At 38.9% G+C, this 21,895-nt stretch overlaps 3 protein-coding genes across 3 annotated transcripts; all 3 read left to right on the forward strand.

The window, feature by feature from the left end:
- The first annotated feature begins 989 nt into the window (after positions 1-989).
- Positions 990-8,901, forward strand: ythdf1 (YTH N(6)-methyladenosine RNA binding protein 1). The gene is made up of 6 exons (XM_043246456.1): positions 990-1,395; positions 2,021-2,045; positions 2,707-2,786; positions 3,753-5,387; positions 6,639-6,683; positions 7,241-8,901. The coding sequence occupies exons 1-6, from the start codon at positions 1,369-1,371 to the stop codon at positions 7,265-7,267; spliced, it is 1,839 nt and encodes a 612-aa protein (XP_043102391.1). The 5' UTR covers positions 990-1,368; the 3' UTR covers positions 7,268-8,901.
- A 7,399-nt stretch (positions 8,902-16,300) lies between these two features.
- Positions 16,301-16,985, forward strand: si:ch211-196c10.13 (class E basic helix-loop-helix protein 22). Its single transcript, XM_043246581.1, has one exon. The coding sequence runs from the start codon at positions 16,327-16,329 to the stop codon at positions 16,849-16,851; it is 525 nt and encodes a 174-aa protein (XP_043102516.1). The 5' UTR covers positions 16,301-16,326; the 3' UTR covers positions 16,852-16,985.
- A 1,232-nt stretch (positions 16,986-18,217) lies between these two features.
- gid8a (GID complex subunit 8 homolog a (S. cerevisiae)) lies at positions 18,218-21,817 on the forward strand. The gene is made up of 5 exons (XM_043246560.1): positions 18,218-18,398; positions 19,033-19,160; positions 19,277-19,473; positions 20,616-20,813; positions 20,900-21,817. Exons 2-5 carry the CDS (start codon positions 19,040-19,042, stop codon positions 21,071-21,073), a joined length of 690 nt encoding a protein of 229 aa, XP_043102495.1. The 5' UTR covers positions 18,218-18,398; positions 19,033-19,039; the 3' UTR covers positions 21,074-21,817.
- The last annotated feature ends 78 nt before the right edge of the window (positions 21,818-21,895 follow it).

Below are 21,895 nucleotides of genomic sequence, written 5' to 3' on the forward strand. Positions count from 1 at the left end.
TACTGCAAAGTGTTTTTTTTTAACAGGAAGACCCCCGCCCCAGCCATCTCTGGCTAAGATCAATAGCTAGATCTAAATATCAGTTAGCTCCCCTGAATGCTCCTTATCAGCATGAGGTTTAGCTGACACAAGAGTGCTCAGCGCTTGTTAATGACATTCTTTAAACAGTGTAAAAGTAAATGATAAAAGTAAGTGGTGACATAGCTTGGGCCTATGATAAAACTAAAAGCTTAAAAAAGGAAAAAGTAGAAGTAGTGAATTTCATCTTTCCAGGCAAATGGCTTAATAAAGCTAGAAGAAAATGACAAGTAATCAAGCCTGTTAACAACATCCGGTGTGAAAGGTATGTATTCATCTTTAAATTTTAAGGAAGTTTTGCACTTATTTATGAATACAGCCTATATGAACAGAAGTCCATGGACAGGATCAGCTGAAACTCCATTAAAATATTTAATTAAAAAGGTATGTTTTTAATACTTTCATACGGGATGGTTTGTGATAGTCACTTCTTTTTGTCTGAATTAAACAGATTCAATTTAGTATAGGTTAATAATGAGACATATCCTCTGACCAACACATGTCATACTAGCTGTGGTGAATTATAAAATGATAAAAATGAATGAATGTGATCAAGTAGAGGAATCAGCTAGTTCCATTTTTTAAAAAAATCAAAAAAACAAAAACATAATATATACATTTTTTATGCTTTTTATGCTGTTTTAAATGATTTATTATAGACATTTATACTAGTAACCTAAATATGTAATTATAGGTAGAATAACAGTGCCATGTAGCCTACAGCACTTCTCATTTAGTTACTTATTATACTTCACTTTAAATGTCTTTAGGCAGTTATTTGAAGGAAGATGCGAAATATACGAAATAGTTTATTTACAGAGAGAAAGAAGACTTTCATGCAGTAGGAACTTTTTTCCAATTTTCTCAGGTTGATCACCTCCGCATGGCCACCCGGTCCATGTGGCGTCAGTCCCTCCGCGCAGATCCCGGATGGAGCGGCCATTGGGCGGAAGTGAACAGAGGTGCACAATAACTGCGGGCTGGGAGGAGGAAAAAATATATATACACTTTGAAATAAATTTACACTCGGCGTGTGACAGCATTGGATTACACCCCAAAACCGCAGAGGCTCTGATACTCTCGGAAACATCCTCAGGCTGGACTTTTAGTGCGCTCGAGAGGACCGGATCGCCGGAATCAAGTCGTGGAAGTTGCTGAAAAAAGCGCAGTTCAGCCTGCACGGAGTCGAGAGGAACCCACGGGCTTCGGGTTACGCCGAGCACCCTCGCTGCTGCTTCTTTTTTCTTTGCAAGACTCTTGCTGAACCTAAAGAGGCCCTCTTGATGAATTATGTCTACCACCAGTATTGACCCACAGGTAGGTTGGAGAGGCACGGCGTCGCTAAGGCCTTAGGAGGAGCAGGGAATGCGCGTGCAGCCTCCGCCGCGTCTGCGGAGACATTACGGGCTTCTGCCTCTGCTTGCTTCACAGAAGCGCGATGGCTAACGAGTTAGCATTTTCCCCACTCGTTTCATTGAATACTACATCGCGTTTCTTTGGTCCAAACAGACGTTTCCTTTCGACTCTTCATTAAATGCGTTTTTCTCCAGTGTAGCATCAGGATAAAACTTAATTTAGTACACCATCTCTCTCATCGGCTTCCGAGAGTTATAACCAGTTTTCTCTGGACTTGGGCTGATCTGCGCGGTCGACGAAATCTTCAGCTATCCAGGTGGCCGTGTAATTTCTTGATTGACGAAATAAATATCAAGATAAGCCCCCGGTTCTCTTTAATAACGAATGGCGAGCGACTCCTGATATTGCATTGATTTATTGCTGATGCTCTCTGATGGGAGTCGATGTGGATTAAGTGCATGAAGCGTTGTGTAGTATTTACATGTTAAACACGAAGACCTCGTGTTTAAAACTACAATTCAAAGGTGTTAATGTTTTGTCCTGTTGTTTTTTTTTATCCATCTCTAATCACCTACTGAATGGGAAGACATCCAAAGGGCAAGACGCTAAAGGTGAGTTTGCTGAATATGTCTATACAGATTTAGAAATGAAACGTCCAGGATAGGCTCATTCATTGACGTTGAGTCCAGGTTTACCATTATTAATGCTCTCGGCTGTGGCTGTTAAGTCAAATTTGGGCATTCATTCTCTGTCAAGGCCAGGTTGCTGTGTTGCTCCCATATCATTCAAATAATGTTGTTTGAGAGCTCAATCAATCACCTGATGGAGCCATAGGCTATACCTCCTCTTGGAGGCCCGAACTGCTCCTGTTGGATTAACACCACTCTGACACATCAATTGGCAATGGGAGCTTGGCTTTTGAGTGTATTAAATAGATAATGCTTCATAATTCTGAGCGTTAAGTACTGTAGTTGTGAATTTTTGTCCTTTGGCTTGGGTAATTTTTAGATGGTCCTCTTCATCAATGACTCTGTCTGTAGCGTCATGGTAGTCAGACAGAAAATGTGGTTAATGACTCACAGAGATCAGTTTGGTGAAGTTCACATTACTGTAGTCGTTTATCATTTGTTGAAGATCTAAAATGTGAGTGGCGTAGCATTGGTCAAGTAATATCTTCAAAGGAACCGAGAAGATAGCATTTGCTTTGAGTTTGTTATCAGATGTAGTGATTTGAAAAGTTGCCCTGATGTTTAACATCATTCTTTATTTCAGTGCAAAATGGCTCTCTTCATCAGAAGGAAACGGTCCACGACAGCGACTTTGAACCATACCTCACTGGCCAGTCTAATCCGGTGAGAAATGTTTTTACAATTTTGCTTCTCAGCATGTTTTTTTCCTTTTTTTATTTTTAGAAAAACAAAATGCTTAATGATTTTGTGTGTTATTCTTGTAGGCTTGTACATGTAAAAAAAAAATCTGTATTTTGAACCAAGGTATTATTACTTTTATTTGGCTCTAAAAGAACTATTCTGGCGTTTTTACTGAAGAAGAGAATAATAATAATAATAACTAACTAGGGTTTACAGTGGGAAATTTGTCTGTACAGTTTAAAAAAAAATGTACATTATTTTTCTGCTTTTGACAGGGTGGCAGGGGAAAAAACTATTAACCAACTAGGGTTTACTCTGGGAAATTTGTTTAGGTGTTTTTTTTTTTGTTTGTATTTTTAAGAGTACATTACCACAACCACAGTACATTACTAAAAGGAACTGGATGTACAATACGTCATTGTCTATAAATTGCTCTGGAGTTTAAAATAATTCCTTTAGAATATGGATTGTGTGCTAAGATTCAGGTCTTTTTATGCTGTTTGAAATTAAACATATGGGATTCTGGACCACAAAACCTGTCATAAGGATCTATTCTTTATAATTGAGGTTTATACATCTGAAAGCCAAGTAATTTTTTTTTGTTAACTTTTCATTGATGTTTGTTAGGACAGGAGAACAATTGGCTGAGATGCATCTATTTGAAAACCTGGAATTTGAAATATTAGGAAAATGTTTTTCCTCAAAAATATTAAGTTCTTAGCAGTTCATATTACTAATCTGAAATGTAATAAATACCTTCACGGAGCATGATCTTAATATCCTAATGATTTTTGGCATAAAACAAAAATTGTTCATTTTTACCCATACAATGTATTGTTGGTTATTGCTATATGTTAACCAGTACTACTGGTTTTGTGGTCCAGGCTCACATATTTGATTTGCATTTTCTCATTAATTCTAACAATTCTATTTCTGATTATCCCTCAGAATAACAGTTACCAATCAATGACCGACCCATACCTGTCTAACTACTATGCCCCCTCGATCGGGTTCCCGTACCCCCTCAGCGAGGCCCCCTGGTCCACGGGTGGAGACCCGCCGATCCCGTACCTCACTCCGTACGCCCCCCTCAGCAATGGAGACCATCACTTCATGCACGACACTGTGTTCGGACAGCCAGGGGGTCTGGGTAGTAGCATCTATCCACATCGCTTTAACTTTTTCCCTGAAAACCCAGCGTTTTCCGCCTGGGGTACGAGCGGCTCCCAGGGCCAGCAGACTCAGAGTTCTGCATACGGGGGCAGTTACAGTTACCCTCCCAGTTCTTTAGGTGGCACCCTGGTACCCGACGGGCAAACGGGCTTCCCAAGCGACACCCTGAATAAGGCGCCAGGTATGAACAGCTTAGAGCAGGGCATGGTGGGGTTGAAGATCGGTGGTGATGTGACTGGAGGTGGATCTGGAGTGAAGACGGTGGGCTCGGTGATCGGTGGAGGGCCGGTGGCGGCAGCTGTGGCCACGGGTAACGGTGGGACTCCATTAGGGCTTCCGCCTCCCAAACCCACGTCCTGGGCTGCCATCGCTAGCAAACCGGCCAAGCCTCAGCAGCTGAAGGTGAAGAGCAAGCCGGGGATGCCCATGGCTGGAGGCACCCTGCCCCCACCGCCCATCAAACACAACATGGACATTGGCACCTGGGATAATAAGGGACCTGTGACTAAAGTGGCCTCGCCACTGCCTCCCCACCACCAGCAGCAGCCTCCGCTCCACTCCCAGGGTCACCTACCGCCTCACCCTCACGGGCTCCCGCCCCCGCCTCAGCCCCCTATGCCGTCTGCCCAATCACTTGCTCAGCAGATGGCGATGCAGGGTCCGCCCCCTCCACAGCCTTACCAGAACCACAACCCTGCTCCTCCCCCTCAAACTCGGTGGGTTGCCCCACGTAACCGCAACCCTGGATACGGTGGAGGTGGCAGTGTGGACAGCAGTGGCTCGTCGTGTGGTGGAGGGGTCGGCAACGGTGGTGGTGGCGGACCTCCGGGGTCCGGAGCTGTGGAATCCCACCCGGTCCTTGAAAAGCTGCGTGCAGCACACAGCTACAATCCCAAGGACTTTGATTGGAATCTGAAAAATGGCCGGGTTTTCATCATTAAGAGTTACTCGGAGGACGACATCCACCGCTCCATCAAGTACTCAATCTGGTGCAGCACGGAACACGGTAACAAGCGACTGGATTCAGCATTTCGCGCCATCAATGGCAAGGGTCCTGTCTATCTGCTGTTCAGTGTCAACGGCAGCGGACACTTCTGTGGCGTGGCAGAGATGCGCTCGCCCGTAGACTACGGCACCAGCGCCGGCGTTTGGGCGCAGGACAAGTGGAAGGGCAAATTCGACGTGGACTGGCTGTTTGTTAAAGACGTGCCCAACAGCCAGCTCAGGCACATCCGCTTGGAGAACAATGACAACAAGCCCGTGACCAACTCCCGTGACACGCAGGAGGTGCCTCTGGAGAAGGCTAAGCAGGTGCTGAAGATCATCGCCACCTACAAACACACCACCTCCATCTTCGATGACTTCTCACACTACGAGAAACGGCAGGAGGAGGAAGAGGTGGTAAGAAAGGTAATGTGCATTTTGTTTAGTTTTTTTTTCCCTTAAAGGGATAGTTCAGCCAAAATTTTAAATTTGATGTTTATCTTCTTACCCCAAGGGCAACCAAGATGTAGGTTACTTTGTTTCTTCAGTAGAACACAAAGATTTTTAACTGAAACTGTTGCAGTTTGTCAGTCATATAATGGAAATCAATGGACACCAAATGTTCCAAAGACATGCCCAGATGAAACCAAATTAAACCATGCAGCTTGTAAGACATGAAATGATCAGCAAAAAAACAGAACCCCTTACCTCTTATACAGCACAATCTCTGACTGTCCTCAACTCATTCACAACATCCGGCGTGTGACGCATCAGTGTGCTCTGGCACATAGATATGGACGTGGATACTTGCGTATCACGGCCCATAGGAACAGTCACTAATGATCTGCCAGCGTCTGTATGGTTTCCTTTTTTTTTTTTTTTTTTTTTTTTTTTTTTTTTTTGGACTCTCAGAGCTTTGGAACGTTTTGTAGCCATTGACTTCCATTACATGACTGACAGACTGCAACGGTTAGAGTTAAAAATCTTTGTGTTCTAGTGAAGAAACAAAGTCACCTACTTCTTGGATGCTCTGGAGGTAAGCAGATAAACATCTCTAATCTAAACATCTTATTTTCATTTTTGGTTTAACTATCCCTTTTAATAGCTAATTGTTTAGCTAATAAATGCGATTTGTTTTCTTATGTATGAGATTATTAGCTATCTTGAGGTTTAGTGATACATATACTGTTAATATTTCTGTTTAGAGGTGAATGACCATAAGCAGCGATTAACCAAAGAACTTTGAACGGCATGTGAAGAGTTCAGGCTACTGTTCATGTCACTGTATCTGCCTATGTAAAGGTTGTAAAGGTTACATAAATCAGTGCACGTTTACCTGGTCATTCTAGAATGGTTGACACTCTTTGCTTTTGCTGTGGATGCTTCAGTTATTTCATTACTCTCTTTAATATTTCATCCATTGGTAATTTTCCAAATATTAAGCTGCTAATAAAATTGTATTGTATTATGACAGCAAAAATACATGTTTTAGGCTGGCTCTTCTTTGCCACATTTTAAATGTGGTTTTGTGGTTATGGATAAAGTTGGCATGTTTGTTGGATTTAGTTTTGTAATTTTTTTTTTTTTTTTTTTGCAGCAAAAATTTATCACTGTGCTGCTGTTTTTGATTTGAGTCCAAGGATTATTGATTTTAATCTTTTTCATCTCCACTGACAGAACCTAGAGCCTGCTCCTCTCCAGAACCGATCCCGACTGGATCAAGTAAGCTTTGCTTTTTTTTTTAATTGTTTTCCAGACTAACATGGTTCTAGAAGATTTGGAAATGTCAGAGAATGTTAAAATTGTTATTACCAGATTAAGTTTGGATTGTTTTGTATTTATGCTCAAATGTAAAACATTTATGAATGACACCTTTTTATTAAAGGTAGATATTTTCTTGTTTCTCCTGTATCACTTATTTGACTTATATATTCTGATATACAAATATACAAATACTTGCTGAAATGTATACATCAAGTAACTCATTGAATTAACCATGAAATTTTAGAATGAAATAATAAAAGATTATGAGCTACCCTGTTCTAGACATGAAAATTGCTTTAGAAGCTAACATGAGATGAAACAACTGACTAAATCAGTCAGTCACTCTTTATGAGTGTTTTTAAAAATACAAATAAATAACGGTAACCCTGGCTTATGAATTAGTAATGCAGAGTTAAGTCTTTTTATTGTTGGAATGCAGTGGTACATAAAAACATTTTTTATATATATATATATTAAGTAACCTTTCCTCCATTCCTCTCTCTTGTCTTTCACAGGAACGCCAGAACCGAAATAAACAATAGAAGGCTGCCCCTACGTATGATGAGCAGTTGTTTTAGGACTGACCATTTGAAAATAAAATTTAAAGAGGACACAAGATGAAATTTAAAAAAAAAACAAAAAAAACAATCATTATGTTTTTTCTATTTAATTCTGGTGACTTCAGCCAGCGTCAGACTCGAGCCTCTGCGCCTCCGGCTTCACCTGTGGAGGCTGAAGTCGATTAGCACCTCTCAACGTCGCGTTATTTTGATTTTGTTTGTTTTTTTTCCTTTCTCTTCTTTTCTATTGTTTGGTATTGTTTTCTTACACCTCCCTCCCCCCTTTGACCAACCAATATCTGCACAAGTCCTTTATTTCATCCTATAATTTTGTTTCTTCAGCCCCACTCCTCCTTATCATGCCCTTCAGAGTTGGTTAAATGAGTGGGTACTGACTTCTGTGGCGTGCGTGCGTGTGTGTGTGTGTGTGTGTGTGTCTCAGAGAAGGTGGTGGAGTGTATGTCAGTTATGTGATACGGCAGAGGTGAGGGGATGGGTGTGTGTTCAGACTCCGCTCTGGTTGGGGGGGAGGGGCATCTCCAGCATCAGTAACTGTAATGGGCCAGTTTTACGTTCTGTAGATCCAGATTTGTGGAGAATCGTTCAACTGCGTAGAAGGGACAATGACATGTGTCTTGACATGAGATGATGTTATAAACTATATTTTTGAATTATGTAACACTTGACTTTTTTTTCTTTTTGTTCGGTGACGAGCCACTTATGTCACAGGTTTTTTTTTTCTTTTCTGTTTTTTCCTGCTTGGAGCCTTAACATTTTAAAGCTACGGAAACCGTTTAATAATGGCTGTTCTATACCTCAAATGAAACAGCGTTATCAGGGAGACGACATCCCATGCATCCTTAACCAAGGGAAGTCAACATTGTCACTGGCTGGACTAAAAAAAAAAAAAAGAAAGAAAAACTAATGTTTTCGTTACGGTTCAGAGCCCAGTGCTCAGACTCTGTTCCCATACACGCTTAATGTTTAAAGAGCAGAAATGTAACTACTTACTGTTCCAACCCCGCCCAGCAGAGGTCGCTGTTTCTTTAAGCCAATCTGAGAGATGTAGCAATTCACTGCTTTTAATTTGAAATCACTTTAGGTGCATCACTTCTTTTTTTTGTTGTTGTTTTGTTATTTGTCCTTTCTTAACAGATTTCATTTTATCGCTTTTTTCCCTCCCCATGTCCTCAGTATATTGCTAAGCTTTAACGTAGGATCATATAATTATAACAATAACGAAGAACGCCTCAAATGTGTAACCTGAAAATTAATGTTACTGATTTACTGTTAAAAGTAAGAAAAACAAACAAACAAACAAAAAAAAAAAATAAGAGTATATGGTTTCTGTGCGTGATTTTTTTAGGACCTGCTTGCTGTTTTGTGTGTTTGTGTGTGGGAGAGCGGAATTGAACCGTGTGAGGGTTTCAGATTTCTATAGTCATATAACAAAAGATTCATGAAAATATATGAAATACTAAAAATATTAAAAAAGAGTTACAAGACAAACATTTAAGTCACCCCTGAAATGAATATGCATTGTATTGGAAGGTCACTATCTATCACGTTCTTAGATTTGATCATGCTCATTATTAAAATAATACTATATGGTGTAATTGGTGTTTGAAGGTGTTCTTTTTACTGCCTTGCTTTGTTGGAAAAACTATTTGTAGTGTTATTTTGCTAATTGTTTTGCACCGAGAAGGCTGAAACAAGTGTACTGTATCACACGCTAACTATTCACACCCACCTGAACAGTTTTTATTTGTAAAAATTCTCCTTTTATGAACACATTAGCATAAACATGCATCATTTTAAGACATGATGGACGTATATTTATTTGTGATGGTTGGGGGGGGGGGGTCTCAAAACATACAGGATACATAGTTTCTTCTCAAGCCACTTCTGAAAGCTTTAAAATGAATTTAGAAATACTGTAATTCCCTCATCTCAATATACTCATCGGTGTTTCATAAATGTTCTTTTTGCATAAGATAATGGGTAAAATAATCTGTAATCAAATTACTGAAATTGTAGTTGAAGAGAATGAGCAGTGTTTATCAGTACAAGGATTTTGCTGTTAGCCCTGTACAGTAAAGGTTGAATAATGTAAAGATGGCAGCTTGTTTCATTTTTTTATATACACACCTGCCACTTACTAAAATAAACAGCCGGTGAGAGCGACATCAACACACTGGTCAGACGCAGAGGACTTTGGCATGTGTGACCCATGTAAATTGCAATGATTTCCTAAAAAGCTATTATTTTTAAAATGGGTCTTGAATTTATTACTGAAACGGCTCAAAATGTAATGCTATCGCTCTTGTCTGAGAGTTAAATCTAGATAACTGGGTACAGGGCCATTCGTATTGATTGACTGCCATCTTGTTCTCATCTAGATAACAGAAAGTAGAAATCTGTCTAGAAATAAAACAATCTGAAAAAAGACTTTTAGAAAGGCAAAAGATTTGCATGAAATAAGGGTTTATTGACAGGTAAACAAAAGAAGGGTCTTGGCAAAGCATGCTTTACGTGTATTGAAAGATTGAACACAGTTTTGATATACAAAAATGTTTTCCTGACTTGTCTTTTTCGGAGAGTATTTATTTTTCTAAACAAATCCATAAATTTCCGTTGAACATTTATTCAAGTATACACGGAATACACATTAAAAAAAAAAAAAATCAAAGACAGTTAACATTTGTTTTTAAACAATTACCAGTACGAGACCAGACAGTGCTCACAGAACATGATAATGCAGATGTTTGATCAGCCATTTCTTTCAGGATATACTAGTGACCTGTCTTTTTGCATTTTTTTTTAGTTTTGCAATGTGAGCCAGATTCCTTTTGTACACAAAAAACATTCAAGTATATCTGACATTTTAAATATCGGCTCGAGTTCCTTATACTGTCTATATTATCAAATCTCTATCATATTCTTTCTTGTTTTCACTGCATAGCATGATTACATTATAGTGGTTAAACGTATGTTAAATAATCCAATCTATTTTATTATTATTATTATTATTATTACTAGAAATATACTCAGTGATATATATATATAGTAGAAATAGATATATATATATATGATATATATATATATATATATATATATATATATATATATATATATATATATATATATATTATATATATATAAGTGGAATTTCACATTCCTGTCAGCTCCCGAAATTAATATTCCTATCATGCGCCTGCAAACCAAGCGGCCTCAGTTCCTGTGCAGCTCTTTGGCTTCACTAGCCTTTACTCTGGATCTGCGCGTCTCTGCTGCTCATTTTTCCTAACGATTCAGGTTCGCCGTTGTAAGGCCCCTCTCTTGGCATTCACCGCGTGCCTTAATTGTATGGATATTAAATCAAGGTCCGCCGTGAACACGCAGAGCGGCGGGCCCGTGTCACCACCCTCCGTGACGCGCGCACACCGGAGCAGGCTGCTCTTCAAAGAGTACCGCAAAGAGGGATGTCGTAATGCCTTTTGACAACCCGCCGACGACAAAACGTCAAAATTACAATCGCTGTGTTGTTTCTACACTGTCTTCTGTTTCGATTTCGCGTGAACCGCAGTCAAATACCAACGCATATATTGCGCAGAGCAGGCCGACCAGTGGCCTATATTCACTGCCTTTAAGAGCTGCACGGCTATATGATTCTGCAGCCTCAATTCAAGCGGCCGTGGCTATTGTCCTCCTTCTTTTGGGTCTCTGGGATTTGTGTGCCGCGGTGGCAGTACGGTTAGGAATTCAAAAAGAATGTCAATGCCCAAATATAGCGGATCGCGAATTAATCGCTGTCGTGTGGATCATGGAAATTGCATTGCAGGCGACGGAATGAAATCAATGAAGAAGGTAGCATCCGTCCGAAGGGCGCGCATTGTTATGATTCTCACTCATTTTGCTGACCTCTGCAGTAGTGCATCCCTTAGACTACATCTAGTGTAAACAAAACACTTTTAAAATCTCAAAACGCACAATCAACTATTTTACAAAAAAAAAAAAAAAAACTGTCGACCAACCTTATTCAAAATAATATCACCGCCAAAACAAGCAAAATGACTGCAACACCACTACAGTCCCCCGTAAACACGATGCTCCATTTTCTCCGTCGAGCATCTTTTGAGCTGCCGCCGTATCCCTCCTGCATCCCGCAGCGAGCAAAGAGGTCACGCCTGTCATTTACCGTCGAAACACGCCGATTGTATCCCGTTTTTAATCGTAATCGTCTTCTGCTGCAGTGTTAAATGGCCTCGTTTGCGTCTTGCTTGCGCTGATCCCTTCTGGAGAGATTAGTGCTTCCTCGCGTCCCCGCGCGCTCGCCCTCCTCTGCTGATAGGACTCGAGCGCGAGAGGATTACATCGGGACACGGTGACGTCATGAACCGCACCGAAGGCCCCCTCCCCTCCCCGTTAACCAAATCCCCATCAGTACGGTGCCCTTGAAAACCAGTGAGGCTGACATTCGGAGGACTGAGAGCCATTAGCGCCCTTTGCGTTCAGTTGAGTTGTTGTAGTAGCTGCCCAAAATTGTTCATAACCACAGCTGCTGTTAGCGATGTCCCCGAGACCTCGAAACAGTGTCTGCCGCGGTCAGTTCATGGTTTATCACTTGCTTCACATACTTTTGGCTAATTTATATCCAGACTTTTAGAGCGCGAGCGACAATTCTGTTCAGTCCCCGCCGTCTCAAACCGGCGCTGCGTGCAGATTCTGAGCTTTTATGGAAGAAGGATGTAGGCAGTAGGCTACATTTAGTCTAACATGCAGGCCAAATAGCTAAAAATAAATCTGAAATACGTCAGCTAATTTTTTTTTTTTTAAGAAACGTGAGATAAGTGGTTAATGTCCTTGCGCGAATTATACAATCGTTTGAATTCAGTGACACTTACGGAGAACAGCCTAGATCTCTGGCAACTGCTTTGTGCCGCGCCTAGCAGTAAGCTAACCTCTTATTATCTTCAATTAAAAAAAATGAGTTGATTTATAATGTAGTGATAATTAATTAAAATTGACCTGTTTTATATATTTCATATGTTCGATACTTTCTGTAACAAGGCGAAATAAATTTGTGAGCGTTTTGCAACTCTGCACCTTGTAATCATGCATAGCCTATCATGCATAACCCTTTCGTAGTTAAACGTCTGAAATCGCTTTTTTTAAGCATAAAATATGGGCCCACAAACCCTGCATACTCATTAACCTTAATTCGAAAATATAACTAAGGCTACGTACCGTGGTTGGAGCCCTAATAAGATACGTTTGGTGCGCACTACACGAGTTTCCATGAATTATCCTGCTAAAAAAAAAAATTGTGAATCATAAACAAATAGACCCATCTAATTTCTACAAATGAGACTCGGTGGGAGGACAGGAAGTGAAGGGATTTGAATATTTAGAGGACTAACAGTAGAAGCCCATAACCCACGTGCGATTCCGCGGACCTGCCGGTTTGCTGCAGTGGACTATAATCCATCCACCATCTTAAATTCACCTCATTCCCAATCCCCCTCAGTTAGACGGTAAATGTGTAAATCCCAGAATAGACGCTCAACCGGGAAAACGGTTATTTATTCTTTCCCCCGAAGCGATATTTTGGGCCTACTTCCTTCTCCGTTGCGCAAGGGAGGAGTTTCGTCTTTGCATTACAATACCGGCCGGACCATTCATCCCGCGCGTCCCCGTTCTTCAGCGGCCCGTCCACCCCACCGCGCGACAGGGGCCTCTCCATCACAAGACGACACCGCTAATGCGAGTCAGTGCAGGAGGGAGGCTTTGGTGATGCAGGGGCGCGATTTAGCTTCTTTGTCATTGACGAGGAGTCAAGATAATGTAGATGAATAAGAACTGAGGAAGCCCTTTGAGTTTAAGTAAGTGCCTGCACCTGCTTCTACTGTCATGTATAGGCTATCTAACCCCTCTGTCCAGGTCAAAGAAGCCCCGTGTTCTGTCAGGGCTTATTAAAGGACGCTTAAAAATGCCTCTTTAAAGAAAATAAAAAAAGGATTGTTACAGTACTGCAATTCAGCAAGTCAGTTTAGAGAACAAAAAACAATTCTGAAATAAAACTAATTACGAAAAGAAAAATGCAGTATACAAAAATATCAAACAACTGTTTTGGTTAAGTATCATAATTAATAAGATGCATAACATCATGAAGAACAATCAAATAGTTGTCTTGATAAAAGAGCAAACACAATGTATTTTAGAGAAAGGGGAAAAATAGGCTAAAAAAAACTACATTTGTGTAATTTAGTACAAAAATATTCTGGAGTAGATCATTTTCTTATTTTAATTTTCCATCTTTTCAACCTCATTATCTATATCTTTCTTATTACTTGAAAAATGTCATCCATTAAATTTTTTACAACTTGACTCTTTTCCTCTCTCACAGTCTTCCTTTTCTGCACCCATCTTTTACTTCCACTGTCCCTGTCTCTTTCTTCCACCCTTCTTCTATCTTCCTCTCTTCCTCCCACGTGTTTCTACATCACTCTCTTCAGTATGAGATCCACTCTGCCCTACATGTCTCAGCTGATTGGACCAGCTGCTCAACTCAAGTTCACCATAGCAACTATGATTCAGTCGCCCAGCAACGGGTTTTACTTTCACCCCACTTCCTACTCAGGGACCCCCATCTCCCCACAGCCAACAGTCCAGAATCTGCTGATAAGTGATAAAGTGTGACTGTCTTACCTGGCATCTGTGGTTTCACAGAGTACTGTAGATCACAGCAGTGGGTAGCTGAGATCCATGAGAGGAGAGATGGGTTCCGAAATCCTTGCTTTTTCTGTATGTGTGTGATTTATTTGTGATTACAATATTGTAATATTGTGGGTACATTTTGTATTAGTTTCTGTTTATATATATATATATATATATATATATATATATATATATATATATATATATATATATATATAATCATTTTATAATATTGCCATAGACAATTTTACAATTTTACTCGGAAATTAAAAGGAGAGTTCACCTAAAAATGGAAATTCTGTCATCGTTACACACCCTCATGTTGTTTCAAGCCAGTAAGACCTTTGCTGATCTTCAGAGCACAAATGAAGATATTTTTGATGAAATCCGAGAGCTTTCTGACCCTGCAGACAGCAACAAAACTAAAGGTCTGAAACCTGTTTTAAAGGTTTAAAACTTTAGAACTTTAAATATTTCAGATACTTTTGAAAATCCAGTGTTTAGTTGACTCTTATAAGCCCTCGCCTATTGACAAAAAACATCTTATGCTGATGGGTATGTTCTGAGGCTATGATGCAGGTTTGAGATGGTATATGCTGGTCCTTTGCTGGTTTAAGCCAGTCCTTAGCTGGTCATGTGCTGGTCCAACCAGCTTAAGATCAACACAGGACCAGCATAAACCAGCTCAAACCAGCCTACACTGTTTTCGTCTAGCACTGTCAATAATCCAAAATGGTTTTTTTATATATTTTATATAATTTCTATAAAAGTCTTAATTATAAAATTATAAAAGTCATTATTTTACATGTTTATGGCTAATAGAATCATGTTTGCATTTGAATGATTAGAATAAACAAATAGGCCATCAACTCTCACTTATTGAACAGATGTGTTTCTCCTTATCACAAAATACTGGATTGCCTTCAATCAACCCCCTCCAGGATTTCTCCACTGCTGCACGTCTAATTTTAATCATGCTCATTTGCATTAGTAAATGATGACTAATTAATCAGCCTTGTTTAGGGCATTTCTCGGGTGTGGGAGGAATATTGTCATTTATTATATCATTTTTGACTGACAATAAAATCTGTTTACTCGAAGGGGGCCAACTGTTTTCCTAAAATAAATCATTTTTGTTCCATTTTTTTTAAGCATGTAATATTACCGTAGTCCATAAGGCTACTGGCATTCAAAAACGGTGTTTGTGTGCAGCCCAGTTTTTTTCCGACTTATTTTTGCAAGATTTTTGAAAACGTCTTCCCTCTCTTGCATGCATACACAGGATACATTAACACCCAGTAGTAATTTGGCGTGATGACCCAGTTTCCAAAAGCAAAGCCAGTCTTTTCCAGTCTTTCCAAGTCAGTTTGTAGCCTATGAGAGAACATCACCAATAAACACAGATTTCAAATTCTTTGGAGAAGATATTTGATCAGTTACAAATGACAATAGAAAATGTGACGTAATTGCATAATAGACTATATATTATAACTTAATTTATTTGTTTTTATTTGGCTACAGCATTTGGCATTTCTCCAGGGGTGGATGTAGTGAATTGGGGGCCTTTACATTTGCACACATTTATCTACATCATTACTGCTGCACAGTGGTGCTCCTTGGTTCTATCCAGTGTTCTATATTTTTAATATTCATATTTAATTTACATTTACATTTATTCATTTAGCCTACACTTTAATTGCTATTAATACAACTATTAACCCATTTATTATAAGAAAACACATGAGTCAGTATAAATTATTATATTACTTATTATTATATGTACTGACACAAATCTGTTTAGGCTACATTTTCATACTACAGGGCGGCTTCTTCTGAAGTTCACTTCTTTCTTCTATCTATATATCTATTATCTATCATCTATATATAAGATATCTATCTAGATATTTATCTATCTATCTATCTATCTATCTATCTATCTATCTCTCTCTCTCTCTATATATATATATATATATATATATATATATATATATATATATATATATATATAATACATTTTAAGCAGGTCTTGGCTTTTGGGGTAAGTCTGCCACTGCATTTACCAACGAAATATTCAGATTTAAAATGATGAACAGTGTTTTTAACTGTTTATAAAAGCAAAATGCCATCAAGTAAACATATTTTAATATCATTGTTATTGTGGCCATAACACAATACGCTTTCTAATAGATAAAAACAGCACCTGTTTGTTGTTTGTGTGACGGGACGCAGATTTGATTGGACAGGCTGTTAATCCTTCAAAAGTTTGGACAGGTCAAATAGGCGTTTGCTGCAGCTAACTCTATAACGACAACAGACCTGGACGAATGATACAGGCATATTTGCGGACAAGAACGAACATCGAGAGAATGACTCCACTGCCGATTTGTGAGCACGACTGTAAACTGCGCTTCCGCATCTCCTTGAGCAGCTCGCCCCACGGTCAGAGCCTCGGTGAAGGAGTTCCCACGCACCCCTCCGATGAATTAACCACGGGCCATCGCATGAGCGAAGAGACAGCATCGGAGACAGGCATAAAAAGTTTTCAATGTCTGGAAAATGGATTTGACGGAGACTCGGTGCCCAAGAAGAAGCCCAGAGCGCTGCGGCTGCTCACCAACGCGCGTGAACGGAGACGCATGCACGATCTTAACGACGCGCTGGACGACCTGCGCGCGGTCATACCGTACTCGCCGAATCAAAACGTGAAAAAACTCTCCAAGATAGCGACGCTGCTTTTGGCCAAAAACTACATCCTGATGCAAACCCGGGCCTTGAAGGAGATGCAGAGGATAGTTGAGCAGGACGTGACACGGAACATTATCATGAAACCACATTTATTGTCAGGTTGAGTCTTCAGCGTGTTATTTATTTTTTAGATATGCAATTATAAACAGTGTGACCTAAAATGTGTTCCAATCGTCCACATACACGCGCGCGCAAGTTCTTGTTAATGTTGTAACGTGAACACTGTAAATAAACTGTGTTTTTCTGAAAAATGTGATATTTGAAGCCTCATGTTCACATTTTCTGTCACTTACGTTTTGGCCATTGTGACACTAATCAAAATACAGAACAGATATTGCTGTCAAGACAAGTTTGGAGTCTTCAAAGATAGGCAAAGCAAAGAGTTTTGTTTTTGAAAAGTAGACCTTTTTATTGATTTTATGTAGCTTTTTTTAAAACATGGCACATTTACTAACATGCAAAACATTGTTAGAACATAAGGTAACTAGTCTATACAAGATTTAGCAAGATATATATATATATATATATATATATATATATATATATATATATATATATATATATATATATATATATATATATAATGGGAATTTGAAATGTATACCATCAAAATCACTGCCAGCCTACAGAATGTGATTCTTTTATGCAATTGGTTAACAAAATTAATTCACACACAATACAAATATGTCACAAACAAAAGTTTTATTGCATCACCTGTTTTGTCTGAGAAATAACATATGGTGTGGTTCAACCTCAAAGCACAAAACAAAAACACACACACACATTTTCATTGGTTCTTCTTGTCATAATCAGCACAACTTACCGGCTGTCGTTTGATGTTATGAGGAGTGAAAATAAACAATAGATTTATTGTATTATCTTGCTGCAGAAAAAATCTCCCCCTCCTTCTGTATTTCTCATGTGGTCCACATAATAAAGGTGATAGTCTCATCTAATCTCTGAGACATAATCAATTATCTTTCTCGCCCTCAGTATATTTTGGTGTTTTGGCTTTGCAATAACAGCATTGTGTTAGATAAGAGGATTAGGCAAATTCGAGCTTGTTTTGCGGAGTTTCAGAATAACAAGGTAAACCATCAGAGATTATTGTTCACCTATATATTGTATCTCCTCATAGAAAAATTAAAGTTAAAATTAAAAAAAAAATTATTGCTAAGGTTCAGAAAGACCTCTGAAAGTTTGATTTGTCATTAATTTAAGGAAAGAAAAAAAAAGAAAGAAAGAAAGAAAGAAGCACTAATTAATTAGTCACAATAAGATAAAACAATGCATATGGGTAAATTTTTTTGTTTATGCCGACTGTAAGAAAAACACTTTTAACAGCTAAAATGCAGACATAGGTAAAAGCAATGTAAAATTTATATTATTTCAAACAATGATTATTTGTTATTTTTTTAATGCTTTCCAGGCAAATAAAACAGATTTATTCCAGATATCAATGTTTCGTAAATAAAATAAATAATTCCATGTTCACTGTGCCCCTGATCTGGCAACCTTGGCAGCTTTGCCACAGCAACCGTGACGCAAATATTCCGACCAATCACTTACCTCCTCTCAAGTCTCGTTCAGAGCTCTCCTGTGTTATCGCGTGATCTTTGCTGAGGCCCACCGCTATTTATAACCGTAAACAGTGAGTATTTTATCATCATTCTACATATTTTGCGAAAAAACAAATAACATGAATAAAGAGCAGTTCAAATTAATACAACTGGTTTTTACTTTGTTTTCATGCGTCGTCATTCGCAAATGTTATTGTTAGAAAATAGCTGAACAAGCCCGTCTGCAAGTCTCATACGCCGCTGCGGTTATAGCACTCGGTGCTTGTTTATTTTCACGCCTAAAAAACCTAAAAAAAATAATTAATGCGAAACACTATCTCTTAATGGCGAGGGTTTAATAATTTTAAACCTGTCAAGTGCACCGGTGTCACCATTCAAAATTCGTTCGTCGCGTACTTTGTTGACTGGCCAGTGAGCCGCTGGCTGCTCTGTTGTGCTGTCTATGAGCAAAAACACCGCGAAAATATGAACGTGCGCTGTGCAGTTCATTCATTTACCTTCAAACGCCAACATCACAACCTTAGACTACTTAAAATTGAAAATATGCTTTCTTTTTTGATAACACTGACAGTCAGAAACATTGTTCACTAAAAGTGAATCAAACTACTTCGCAGATAGCATTTAAATGTGACCGTACAATCATTTTCACATCGGTCCAAAATGTATTTTGTGTTTTGTTTTTTTTACATGTCGTGTTTACCACAGTACATCCATGATGAGTTATTCAGAAAAGCCTGAGGATATTACAAAGGAGGAATGGATGGATAAACTGAATAATGTGCACATTCAGAGGGCGGATATGAACAGGCTCATTATGAACTATCTAGTAACAGGTATGTCAGTATTATTTTATAGTATAGTGCAGTGCTTGATTCAAGTCAAATGCACGTATATGTGTAAATTAAATTATGAATAAAACTTCCTCTCTGATCATACTTGTATTTCACAGAGGGATTTAAAGAGGCTGCAGAGAAGTTTCGTATGGAATCTGGGATTGAGCCGAATGTGGATCTGGACTCTCTGGATGAGAGGATAAAGATCAGGGAAATGGTTTTGAAAGGTCAGATCCAGGAAGCCATAGCTCTCATTAACAGCCTCCACCCAGAGCTCCTTGACACCAATCGATACCTCTACTTTCACCTTCAGGTAAACATCTGAACTTATACAGACATTCTGGGAGGGAGAGTGATGTCTAAAATCCTGATCACAGCTACTATCAAGATGTGTTTTAAATGTGTTTCCTGCTTGAATTTCTTCTAGGCGGTCTCTTCTCATTTTCTCCCACTTTTTATCACTTTTGCAAGAGGCCTAAATGTGGCACAAAAATACAAATATGAATACAAAGCTAATTCACTGCTTACATGCGCAGGAAAGGATATGAGTAGTAAAAGGGTGACCATTCGTTGTGTTTATACCACACATTTCCTGGTCATTTCTAAATTGATTAAATTATCTGTGTTTTTGTTTACCTGTTGTTTTCATACTTGCTGAAGGTAATTACTGCAAAGTAGTTTGACCAATAGCGTTTAGACTGTACAAATATTTTATCAACTGTGGCATGCGAGAAGGTAGGATCTAATGAGATCAGTCGAAACCATGCAAATACACATGCATTTTGGGCAATTTTCACAAAACTTTCTGTGAGGGTTATAAACCGGCGTAAAATAACTGCAATGTTAATCCTAATCCTATGTAGCTTGGCACATAGTTTGAATCGATTGTTTTGTTGTGCTTTCTCAAAACCTGTCCCACTACTGTTACCCGTTAGGGAAGTGGGCAGCAAGATGGTGGACTTTTGTGGTTGCTTGAATGAATTTGACCACATTGACTACACCGTGAAAGCAATCTGTTTCGAACTAGCTCTAAACGTGTTTAAACCTGTATTTTTTTGGTGTCATTCACTTGTGATCGGATCAGCGAAAATATCAGGGGGTGTTCCAGAAAGCAGGGTTAACTTAAACCCTGAACTCTAGGTTGGTAAACCCAAATCTTGCTTACTCAAGGTTTCTAGGTTACAAAAACCCGTCCGGGAGTAAGTTAATTGAAGTCAGAATATGCTACTAGTTAGCACACAAAACATTCTCAACAGAGCAACGAATCAACAAATGTGCAATGCTTCTTTTCTTCAGTCCATTGACATGTTGTATTTATCTACAATGCACATGCAAATGTAGTAACGAATGTCTCTTGTTCCACCCCAGATGACAAAAGTGCTGAAAAGAAACCAATCGTAATAGTGAAACTTGACTTGACCCTTACTGTGAAACTGCTGTTAACTTTCCTTGTAGCAGCAGCATCTGATTGAGCTCATCCGTCTGCGGGAGACCGAGGCGGCGCTGGAGTTTGCGCAGTCACAGCTGGCCGAACAGGGAGAGGAGAGCAGGGAATGTCTTACTGAGATGGAGCGAACCCTGGCGCTGCTCGCCTTCGATAACCCTGAAGAATCGCCGTTTGGAGACCTGCTCAACATGATGCAGAGGCAGAAGGTATGCGTATTTATTAGGGAAGCACATAACCATCACAATGGGTTAGTGATCTCCTCCTTAATGCTGGCGTCTGTCTCCCTCTATAGGTGTGGAGCGAGGTGAATCAGGCTGTTCTAGACTATGAGAACAGGGAATCTACTCCAAAATTAGCAAAGCTGCTGAAGCTTTTACTGTGGGCTCAGAACGAACTGGACCAGAAAAAAGTGAAATACTCCAGAATGACAGACCTCAGCAAGGGCACCATTGAGGACCCCAAGTAGAGACTGTAATCCACATGGACACGTTTGAATTTTTTGCTCTAATTTATGAACAGTCAGTGACTGGATAGGAAATATGAATCTATATATAATGTTTTCTTTTCATGATGCCTCTATAAAAAGTAACTTAAACAACATTATATGATTTTATTTTAAACAAAATTATACTGATTGAAAACTGTAATCCTACATTTTTATTGTAATCTACCATTTACTATGCTGGTAGCCTATTTTCTGAAAGACATGGAATATTCCTATGGTACTGTTTTTGCTCATTTTATGTCTGTTAAATATTTTATTTTATGTTGTTGTTTTTGTTTTTTATTTTTTTTTCAACCTCTTCACTGGTTTCACATACAGTAATATGTCCTCATGCTTATATTAGGCTGTTTTTGAGGGAAATATCAGCTCCTGAATGGAAAGAAAAAGATATCTATCTTTATTACTGATCCAACGACTTCATTTTTTATTTTTTTTTATAGACGCTAATAATGTAAACGGTGTTGAGTTTTAGACCTTCATTACATAAGCTATTGGAATTAGAAAACAATAACTAAAATATTGTCGTTACTTAATGCCTTATGTTTATGATTTTTGTCTTTCGTTTTTGTTCACATTTTGTACTGCTTGTTTGGGATAAAGTTGATTTCACAGTAGGTTTTGTTTTACTGAATCATATTTTTTGTAAGACAGAGTCTCCAGATTCCACAGTGATAAAAGATTTAATACAGAATGATGATAAGTGAATACACGTCTTGCCCCACCATTTTTTTTACAAGAATGACTACATTCCTATCTAATAATCGCATTCAGACGGGATGAGTT

This window comes from Puntigrus tetrazona, chromosome 8 (assembly GCF_018831695.1).
Source record: "Puntigrus tetrazona isolate hp1 chromosome 8, ASM1883169v1, whole genome shotgun sequence".
Lineage (NCBI taxonomy): Eukaryota > Metazoa > Chordata > Actinopteri > Cypriniformes > Cyprinidae > Puntigrus > Puntigrus tetrazona.

What these genes read in the sequence shown, in the direction of transcription:
- gid8a (XM_043246560.1), top strand. Translation starts at nt 19,040, where the DNA reads ATGATGAGTTATTCAGAAAAGCCTGAGGATATTACAAAGGAGGAATGG. An exon ending in TATGAACTATCTAGTAACAG is followed by an intron (nt 19,161 to 19,276) that starts GTATGTCAGTAT and finishes TGTATTTCACAG; the next exon opens with AGGGATTTAAAGAGGCTGCA. An exon ending in ACATGATGCAGAGGCAGAAG is followed by an intron (nt 20,814 to 20,899) that starts GTATGCGTATTT and finishes CTCCCTCTATAG; the next exon opens with GTGTGGAGCGAGGTGAATCA.
- ythdf1 (XM_043246456.1), top strand. Translation starts at nt 1,369, where the DNA reads ATGTCTACCACCAGTATTGACCCACAG. An exon ending in TCACTGGCCAGTCTAATCCG is followed by an intron (nt 2,787 to 3,752) that starts GTGAGAAATGTT and finishes ATTATCCCTCAG; the next exon opens with AATAACAGTTACCAATCAAT. An exon ending in AGGAAGAGGTGGTAAGAAAG is followed by an intron (nt 5,388 to 6,638) that starts GTAATGTGCATT and finishes CTCCACTGACAG; the next exon opens with AACCTAGAGCCTGCTCCTCT.
- si:ch211-196c10.13 (XM_043246581.1), top strand. Translation starts at nt 16,327, where the DNA reads ATGATACAGGCATATTTGCGGACAAGAACGAACATCGAGAGAATGACT.